General features: G+C 49.1%; 1 protein-coding gene across 2 annotated transcripts; it reads right to left on the bottom strand.

The window, feature by feature from the left end:
* Positions 1-1,212: 1,212 nt before the first annotated feature.
* Positions 1,213-8,886, bottom strand: HMGB1 (high mobility group box 1). 2 transcript variants are annotated; one of them, XM_082482023.1, is made up of 5 exons: positions 8,718-8,886; positions 5,545-5,707; positions 5,128-5,273; positions 3,977-4,151; positions 1,213-1,860 (listed from the first exon to the last, which is right to left on the bottom strand). In XM_082482023.1, exons 2-5 carry the CDS (start codon positions 5,692-5,694, stop codon positions 1,684-1,686), a joined length of 648 nt encoding a protein of 215 aa, XP_082338149.1. In that variant the 5' UTR covers positions 5,695-5,707; positions 8,718-8,886; the 3' UTR covers positions 1,213-1,683. The 2 variants fall into 2 exon arrangements, with proteins under 2 accessions (XP_082338149.1, XP_082338150.1); XM_082482024.1 differs by lacking the exon at positions 8,718-8,886 and adding an exon at positions 6,129-6,204 and having other exon boundaries at positions 5,545-5,704.
* Positions 8,887-9,430: the final 544 nt, after the last annotated feature.

Raw genomic sequence — 9,430 nt, 5'->3', positions numbered from 1 at the left:
ACTCCATCACAAAAGCGTGTAAAATTACAAGAATGCTTTTTTTTTTTTTTTTTTTTTTAAACACTGGCACTTAAGAGAACCATAATTTTGTAACCACAAAATTGCCAAATTGTACCCCAAACTGGTAAGCAGGTATATGTGAAAATAGTTACAGTTGCCAGCACTTGAAGTTTTACTAAATATGCAAAAAAACCCTTAGCTTTGGTTTTGGAAGAGAACTATATTTGACCAAATTAGACATTGTTGGTATACCATAAACATTTCACTTTTTAATGCAAAATTTAATAAAATGTACTTTTCCATACAGCTATATTTAACTTAAAAATGGGCAAACATCAAGAGTGCGGTATAAAACCTAACAGGAAAAATACATCTTATCTCATTTTCAATTTGAGACAATATACAACTTTTTTTAAAGGGCTAAAACTAGAATTTCAAGAATACAAATATGAATTTACATAGATTTAACAAATAATAATGGTACCATTTATAGAAATCTTAGAAAGAAAAATCATTTCTCATGGGCCATTTGCTACCAGGAGAGTTTCATGGTATAAAGCCCGTGGCCGTCACCAGACCTGTCACCAAAAAATAATATGGTAATTTCATGCTTTTAACTTTATACATTTTAGGTACGCTCATCCCTGGCAAGTGTTCAGAGATTTACAAATACAACTTCCATTACATGGTAACGGAGTCACACATGTAAATTTCTCTACACCGGATGGACATACACTCTTCCTATGGGTCCTTCTAGGACAAAATTTAACATTCCCACCCTCCCTCCCCACCCCCCTCCCCCCCGCCCTGCCCCAAAGTATTTAATTTCTGTAAAATTGAACTCTATACTTCTCAACTCTCCAAGACTGGTAAACTCATGCAACTCAATAGAATATTACATTTCACAAAAATCTGAACAAATATCAGTTTGTTGAGATTGAATTTTTTGTTTTGATTCCAGTTACGGAAGAATATTTTCTTTCATCATATGCCTATATATTTCTTTTCTTACCCTATCATGATTATGCAGGGTATGCAGATCAAAGCTTTGTTTATCAGCTGGTTATATGAAAGATGAAAACTGTAATATTCCCGTGATCCCATACGGGCATTCAATAAAGCAAAAGATGAGTTCCCCTCAAAAAAAAAAAAAAAAAAAAAGAGAAAAGAAAAAGTATGATTTTTCAAGGGCACCTATTAAAAGGACAACAATACTAATAAAAAAAAAATTGTATTTACTTAGAAGCATTCAGAATGTCAACAAAACAGCTGCAACGTTTTTTTTTCCTTTTTGCAATTACAGAGTGGTATTCAGTTAACAGAACAACAATTACTTTTATGATGCATCAGAGACAACTGAAGATGAAGAATGAACTACATCCCCTTACATAACTAATTTGTGCTGTGCACCAACAAGAACCTGCTTTAAAACTCCCATGCCAATTTACAACCCCCACACTGTACCAGGCAAGGTTAGTGGCCATTGAAATACCACTAAGGACAGGGCTATCTAAAGACACATTCGGTAGTGTGTTAACTATACAAAAAAAGAGACACTGTACAGTTTAAAAACAAATCTTACACAGCCTTACATTTCAATTTTTTTTTTCTTTAAAAGGAGTGAGTTGTGTACAGGGGGGTTAAATGCTTTATAGACAAGAAAGAAATTGCTCTAAGAGAGACTTATTCATCATCATCATCATCTTCATCCTCCTCCTCTTCCTCTTCTTCATCATCTTCATCCTCCTCATCTTCGTCCTCATCTTCCTCCTCCTCCTTCTTCTTCTTGCTCTTCTCAGCCTTGGCAACTACTTTTTTACCTGCATCAACCTTGCCTTTGGCCCGATATGCAGCAATATCCTTGGAGGAGAAAAGCAGGAAGAATCTCTCAAAGATTTAACCAGCCAAGAGCTCGGAGCAACTTCATAGAATCAGAGAACAGTTTAAGTTGGAAAGGACCTTAAAGATCATCTAGTTCCAACCCCCCTTGCCGTGGACTTCCAAACGGTACTTGTGAAACCAGAGCCACCCAGCTATCTGTCCCCTTCTCCACATCCACTGGGGTGGGACTGGGAGCTGTAGCTTCTGTTACATGCTGAACCGAGGCGCAGTGTCCAAGAAAGCGGAAACTTTAAACTCAGGAACGGTACTGGTGAGCTGGGAGACGCTGCTTACGGCTGTTGAGGAATCTCTGCTGTTAGGCTTCTGGGAACAGGTTGGAAAAGCTGCTGCCTCGGATGGTAAAGGCACAGCTGAGCCCACTGTCCCATACAGATATGAAGTAGGGAGACCTCTTAAGGTCCCTTTCTAGCCCTACCTTCTACAATGCCAAAAGAAGCGCACAGGAAAATCCTTGTTTGAGGCACAAAACTGTAATTAGCCATCCAAAACACATTAGAATGACATAGCTTAAGATTTGCTATGTTATGCCTCCGCAAAGAGCAATTATACAGAATTCTGCCTAACTGAAGTTTACAAAATAAAAGGTATAAGAACTTGATTAAAGGGTAGACAGTGCCACCTTCTGCATGCAATAAATTTATTCTAGTGGTTTATAACGCACAAAATTCAGTTCCTGTTATAGGGAAGTCAAAATTGTACCTGGAAGACCAAGCCAGAAAACCTGTTAGACTTCCCGACTTTGTGCCAAAATAAAAAAATTACGTAACAGAATTGATCTACAGGACTTCAAGATACCAGCTACAGAGAAACATCAACGCCTTTACGTGGATGGTCCAAATCTTCAAATATTCCCCACCCAGTTAACATTACACCACTAATCTTACAGTTCCCTCAAACTCCCTTAAACCTCAGCATGGGAATTTTTGAAGATACCATATCCACTGAGTCAAAGGCCAAGAAGTGAAATACTGAGATTACTGCACCTTCAAACCCCATTTCTAAGCGTAAGAAATAAAGACAATACTAGTGAAGATTAAAATATCTGCAAATAAAGACTAATAATTCTACCATTTCAAAAGGTCTCTTATGACTTGCCTTGGCTGTACATACGAACAATTACCACGCTGAAGAGTTTAAGTCGCACAGGAACGACAATGTGGGAAAGCTTCTAGACCTGCAGTTTCTCTCCAGCAGGTAATTAGGACTCAAAAGGACCACCTTGTTCACTACAATGCTACAATTTTAAAGTGGTTTTGTTTGCCAGCAGGAGAAATACCCAGAGGAAGGTCACCGCACACAAATGGATATATTATACATTAGCTATAGGTGGTTGCTGGCCCATTGTAAAGCATCATTAGGGGAGGCCAACGTGCATCCCCCTCCTGCCTTATTTTCCTCATACTGGGACAGGAATCTGCCTCTGGAAATAGAAACACGTGTAGCACTACCCTGTGTGCGCAACGCATTTCTAGAGCTCCAACTATGATGACGGTATTTAGCTTTAATAATTCAAGAAATTGTATGACATGCTGCTTCATATGTATTATTAACTGTGTTAATTACTAGAAAGGAGATGGACACAAAATAGGTACAGGAGAAACACACATCTAAAACTAGCATCTCATTAGTGTTCTGACATTATCCCAATAATAAATTAAAAAAATGCATCTCTTTATCAATTGTCCTAGTGTTCAGGGATGCTCATCAATACTTCCAAAATCAGGGAAAAACAATTTATTCTTTACTGACATTACTTAATACTCCCAACTTATCTCAGATACTGCTGTGACCTATTGTTTTAATAACAATACAGACACATCATGGTATCTATTAAACCGTCATTGAGGGTCCTAAATTACAGATGAATGCAAATAGTTCAACACAAAGGCCTGCAATTTAGCGTTATAGTAATAAACCGTATGCTCTCTTACGTGGTATTTTCCGACAAGTATCGTGACATTTGTCATTAGCATATTATAATTTGCAACATCAGGTATCAGAGTACACGAGAAGGTAAAAAAGTCTAAATTGTGGCCTGACCTCCCCAAATCATCTCCAAAAATGTTGATGTTACCTTTTCATATTTCTCCTTCAGTTTAGCAGCCTTTTTCTCATAAGGCTGTTTATCATCTGCAGCGGTGTTGTTCCACATCTCTCCCAGTTTCTTTGCGACATCCCCGATGGACAGACCAGGATGCTCTCCTTTGATTTTTGGACGAAACTCAGAGCAAAACAAGAAAAAAGCCGAACTACAGAGGAAAAAAAAAAGAAGATTATTTTAATTTTAGACTGTACCATAACATAAAGTTTTGTGGCCCCTGTTGTTTCTTAAGGATGTTTTGGAAAAGCACCTAAAAGCAAGACAAACATTAATTACAATGGAAGGTATTAGAACTGAATAACCCACTTTGAAAACTTAACACATCCTTGACTCTTCAGTAATGCCACACATCTGGTCTCATTTTTGTCAGGACCCCCAGAAGGGCAAATTTTGTATACCATATGCAGAGCAAATCTTAAAAAAGGAGAATGACTGAATGATACCAGGGGAGCAAATGTTATGTCAGAACCGTTAAAGGCAGAGAAGCTGCAATATTTGTTATGAAAATGAGGATTTCCAGATGAAAACATTAGCCCAAATATGAACATTCACTTCTACAGCAAGTTCCCTATTCCTTTCAGCATTAGCTCCATTTAAAACACACAAACGTGTACTGCTACGAAGTACTAGTGTCTAATAGCAGTTGAATCCCAAGTCAGTAGTCTTTATGTAGTGGCTAAAGTTTGAATTCTCCATGCTGTTTTTCAAGTAAGATAACCTGTTCTGTGCAAAAGCCTCTCGATTTTAAACGGACTGGCAATCCAAAATTCTGCTCAAGCTAACAGGTGGGGAGGGCAGGGCCTGAAATATTTTACTGCCATTTTAGACTGGAATTACCCTCTTAACAGAAATTGGAAACATGAGTCAGAACTGCATGTCGCTGGTCTTTGCATCCACTTTTAAAGGCTGATGTTATTCCAACTTAGATAAAGAGGGCCAACCTGAAACCACAAACCTGTAATTCCTAACTAAAATTTCAACCCATCTTTATGCTGCTGGTCAGGAAAATCCTGTATTCTTTTATTTTCTGAAGCTCCAAAATCTGGATAAAATGATCGTTTTATAGATATGCTCCAGCGTGATGGTCCTGAACAAGATAACCTAAGACTAGAAAATCTACTCACGGAGGCCTCTTCGGTGCATTTGGATCCTTGAACTTCTTTTTTGTTTCCCCCTTAGGTGGTACATAGTTTTTCATTTCTTTTTCATAACGAAGCTTGTCAGCCTTTGCCATATCTTCAAACTTCCCTTTCTCCTTAGAAGACATAGTCTGGAAAGCAATTAGAATCACAGAATATCTCAAGTTGGAAAGGGCCCACAAGGATCAAAATGGTATTTTAATATTCAAAAGCATATCCAAGTCCGTTCCAAAATTTCAGCTGGGGGAGCTAAAGGTAAGGCAAATTACCACTAATCTTACAACTGCACTTCATACTTACCTAAAACCTGAACTTTTGAAGAAATAATTTACAGTCTCAAACAGTATTTCACACAAAGCAATTCTTTAAGGTTTTGTGGTGCTTTTAAGTGGTTATTCCTACCTTCCATCGTTCTGAGCATTTTTTTGAGAACTCTGAAAAGTTCACTGAAGCATCTGGATGTTTCTTCTTGTGCTCCTCCCGGCAGGTTTGCACAAAGAAGGCATATGAAGACATTTTACCTCTCGGCTTCTTAGGATCGCCTTTGCCCATTTTTGATAATCTTCTGTAACAACAACAACAACAAAAAAAGACACCTCTAAAACTTTTTACAAACCAACGCGGGAAGGAAGCCACAATGAAGGATCATGCCAAACAAGACCCGTCGGTGCAGTATTCCGAAGTCATAAAACAGGAAGAAGTTTCTCTTGTGGAAAATTTACTGAGGATGTCTGCCGTCACTGTTTGAGGTGACCTGGGTGCAAGCAACCTGAAATCTCAAAGGGCCTTCAGAATGTGCAGTTCTGGTCTCGGGCCTTCAGAATGTGCAGTTCTGGTCTCCTGTGAACAAAAACATCCCTTCCATGCAATCTGAAGGCAAGTACTAGCATCAGTGCAGCAGAGACTGCACTCCTTGATTACTGCTAGTGTATCACTCCTGTGCTTAGAAGGAATAAATTATATTGAAAGAAGGAGGAAAAAAGTACCTGAGTATCCTGTCTCAGCTGGCTTTACGGGTTGCTAATTTTTTTTCTTCCTAAAGCCTGTATTTCTATCCGCCTCCCCTGGAGACCTGAGGTGTTCATTTGCAAAAGATATATATATTTTTATTATTATTATTATTGTATGCCATATATTATCACTCTCCTTGAAATGTATTGCAACAACCTACTCTCTCTTTGTACGTATACCTAGAAATACAGGAATAAAACACCTCACTCGGTCAAACATGTTATAACCAAACCAGGGACGCTTAAAGTATGACATTTCAGTATGACTAGCAAAGCTGTGCTCAGCGTGAGGACTGTCTGACTCTTTCAGGGACTGAGAGAGAACGAAAAAATACCTTCCTGGAACTTTCACACCCAAGTCAGACATTCAGAGTATTTCTTCATAGCTCCCAGGAAAAAGCCACTTGCACCCTGACAAACTCCCACTCTTCAGCAGAAATTGGAAGGGGGGAAAAAACAAAAATAAAAAAATAGAGGGGGAAGAAAGCACACACACCGCCTGCCCGTATTGCCACAGAAGCAGTATTTCCTATCGGTTTGGCGGATAGACAGAAACAGATTTCTGCTCTGTGACTAAACACGTCCGGTTTGAAGTTTCTATCAAGTAAACAAGAGGGCTGAAGAACCAGGAGCCGCTCCTGCCTGCCATGGAGACGTTTCCAGAGCCAGCCGGCACCCGGGGCTGTGGGCCGGCGGCGGTGGGGGCCCCTTCCCGCGGGCTGCCGGGGCGGGGGGAAGGCGGCGATGGCCGGAGGAGGGGGGGGCGGAGGCGGGGGGCGACCGCGGGGCGGATCAGGCACCGCGACCCCCGAGGCCGCGGCGGCCGTGAGTTGGCGTTTAAAAGCCTCCTTCCCGCCATTTTGGACGTTTCCCCTGCGAAGGGGGCAGAGGAAAACTTCAGAAGTCTCCTAAGAGACCTGTTAGGGAGGAGGGGGAGAAAATATATATAAGAAAGAGGGGGGAAAAAAAAAAAAAAAAAAAGTCCCGTTATTAGGGAAAAGCTGTGAAAGTTTTATTTTGTCTTCACGCGAGGGCGGGCGGCAAGCACATGCCCAGGAGGCGACCACCGGGGCTGCGGCTGCCCGCAGGCGGCGACCCCCGCTCCCGGCCCCGGGACAAAGCGCCCTCCCGGGCCGCCGCCCGCCTGCCCCCCAACCCCCCCCTTTCCGCGGCGGAGCGCGCTGTCCCCGGGGCTTCCCCCCCGCCATGAGGCCTGGGCCGGCAAGGCGAGGCGCGGCCTGCGCCGCCGCAGCGGCGGGAGCGGCCGCCATGGCGCAGGCTCCTGGCGGAGGAGGTCACCCGCCGCCGAAGCTCCTTCCATTTTGTGCGCTGAGGAGAGCGAGCGGCCCCCCCCCCACCCCGCGCCGCCACCACACCCCCACCCCACCCCCCCCGCGGCCCGGCGGGCGGGGCGGGTAGACCAGGCCGCGGGACCCTCGCTGAGGGGCCGCGGCGGGGCCCGGGCGGCGACCCCAGGTCCGCGGGGGGGGCGCGGCGGCAGCGGCTGGGCGGCGCGGAATGGCCGCTGTTGGCGTCGCCCGCGCCCGCCGCCGCGCAGAGAACATGGCTCCTTCCTCCCTTCCCTTCCCTTTGTGTGAGCGCGCCCGCTACCCTGGCGCACACGCTCAGCCATTGCAGCCGGGGGAGGGCGGGCGGGCGGGAGACGAGGGGGAGGTGGGTGGGTGGGAGCGGGGGTGGAGGTATTGGGGGGGGGGGTGGGGGGGGGGAGAGCCCGGCGCGCTTCCAGCGCCTGCCCGAGCCCCGGCGGAGCGGACAGAGCCCCGGCGGGGACCCCCGCTCGCTCCCGCGCCCCGCCGAGTTGCACAGCCCCTCGGCCGCGGGGCCCCGCGCCCGGGTGAGCGGCGGCGGCTGGTTAAAAAAAAAAAAAAAAAAAAAAAAAAGTTCCCCCGAACTGCGCCCCCGCCCGCCCGAGCGCCTCTCTGCTCCGCCGCCGCTCGCCTTGTTTTCTCGCTCGCGGCTCCCGTCAGCCATGTTACAGCCGGGCGGCCGCGGGGCCAGCGGCTCCCCGGCCCGCGCCCCGCTGCCCCCGCGCTCCTCGCCGCCCCGGCGGCGGCCGGCAGCGCGGCGCGGCCCGCCCGAAGCCCCCCGCCGCCTCGCCGCGCCGGTGCCCGCCGGCTGCCCCGCCGCCGCAGCGATGGCTACGGCGAGGCACCACCGTAAGCGGCTTACGGCCGGGGCACGGCGCGGTCCGCGGCCCGCGCTCCCCGCGGCGGGCGACCCCCGGCCGCTCGTCGCTTCCCCCACACACACCCGGGCGGCTTCCTTCGCCCGTTCTCCCTCTCTCTCCCTCCCGCCGCCCCGCTCCCGAAGTCGCCCGCCACCCGCGCCCCCGCCCCGCCCCGGCCGGGGGGCTCGCCGACCGGGAAGGGTCTTCGGGGCGCATCCTGGGTTCGCCTTTGTGTGCCGGCGCCCGAGTCGGCGCTGCCCCGCGCTCGGCGGCCAGGCAGCGGCGGCGGCACGGCGGGTAGCGCCGGCTCACCGCCCGGCTGCGAGCGAGCGGGCGAGCGCGCCCGGCCGGCCCGGCGGCCCCCGGCGCGTACTCACCCGTGTCAGAGTCGGCACGCAGCCCCTCGCTCGGCCCCGAGCCCCAGAGACGCTACCCCGGCCGCCCGCCCGGCCCCAGCGCTGCCTGGGTCCCTGTGTAGCCCGGTGCACCGCAATGGCTGTGAGAGCGGGATCGATACGCAGCCTCCTCACACTCTCAGCGCTGGTAACATTACTCTCAACACAGCCCCGTCCCCATTGGCTGCCGCCAAGCGAACCGCCGCGCCGATTGGCCGAGGCCCTTCCATTGTCCTGACCAGAGAGCTCCGCCGATTGGGCGCGGCGCGGGACACGTCACTGAGGATTGAAAGGGCGCGCAAATATAAAAGTGAGTGGAGGGAGCCGGGCGGCGGCGGGATGCAGAGTTCCGAGGCGGCGGCTCGGCGCCGCGCCGCCGCCTGCGAGGAGCGCGGGCCGCCGCTGCCCCGCCTGCCGCTGTGGCGGCCCCCCCCGCCCCCGGGGCCGCCCCCCGCCGCCCCGGAGGGACCCTCCACGCCCGGCCCACGCCGCCCCGGGGTGTGGGGGGGGAGCAGGACGCCGGCACCGCGGGCGCTCCCGTGACGCTCCGGCAGCATTGCCGCCGCTGTCCATCTCCCTTCCCCTATTCCAGCCCGGTGCGGCACCTCCTCGGCGGGCCGCGCCGCCCCATTTCACAGACGCGGAAACTGAGGCTCGGGGCGCAGCGGGGCTCGGAGAGGCGAGCCCGCGTTCTG

Source organism: Vanellus vanellus (genome assembly GCF_965231255.1).
Source record: "Vanellus vanellus genome assembly, chromosome: 1".
Lineage (NCBI taxonomy): Eukaryota > Metazoa > Chordata > Aves > Charadriiformes > Charadriidae > Vanellus > Vanellus vanellus.
The sequence above is the reverse complement of the archived record's forward strand: the minus strand, read 5'-3'. Positions and strand labels throughout refer to the sequence as shown.

Coding starts and splice junctions, on each gene's coding strand:
- HMGB1 (XM_082482023.1), bottom strand. CDS start 5,694: ATGGGCAAAGGCGATCCTAAGAAGCCGAGAGGTAAAATGTCTTCATAT. Junction 5,274..5,544: donor AATGCTCAGAACGATGGAAG/GTAGGAATAACC, acceptor ATTGCTTTCCAG/ACTATGTCTTCTAAGGAGAA. Junction 4,152..5,127: donor AATGCACCGAAGAGGCCTCC/GTGAGTAGATTT, acceptor TTTCCTCTGTAG/TTCGGCTTTTTTCTTGTTTT.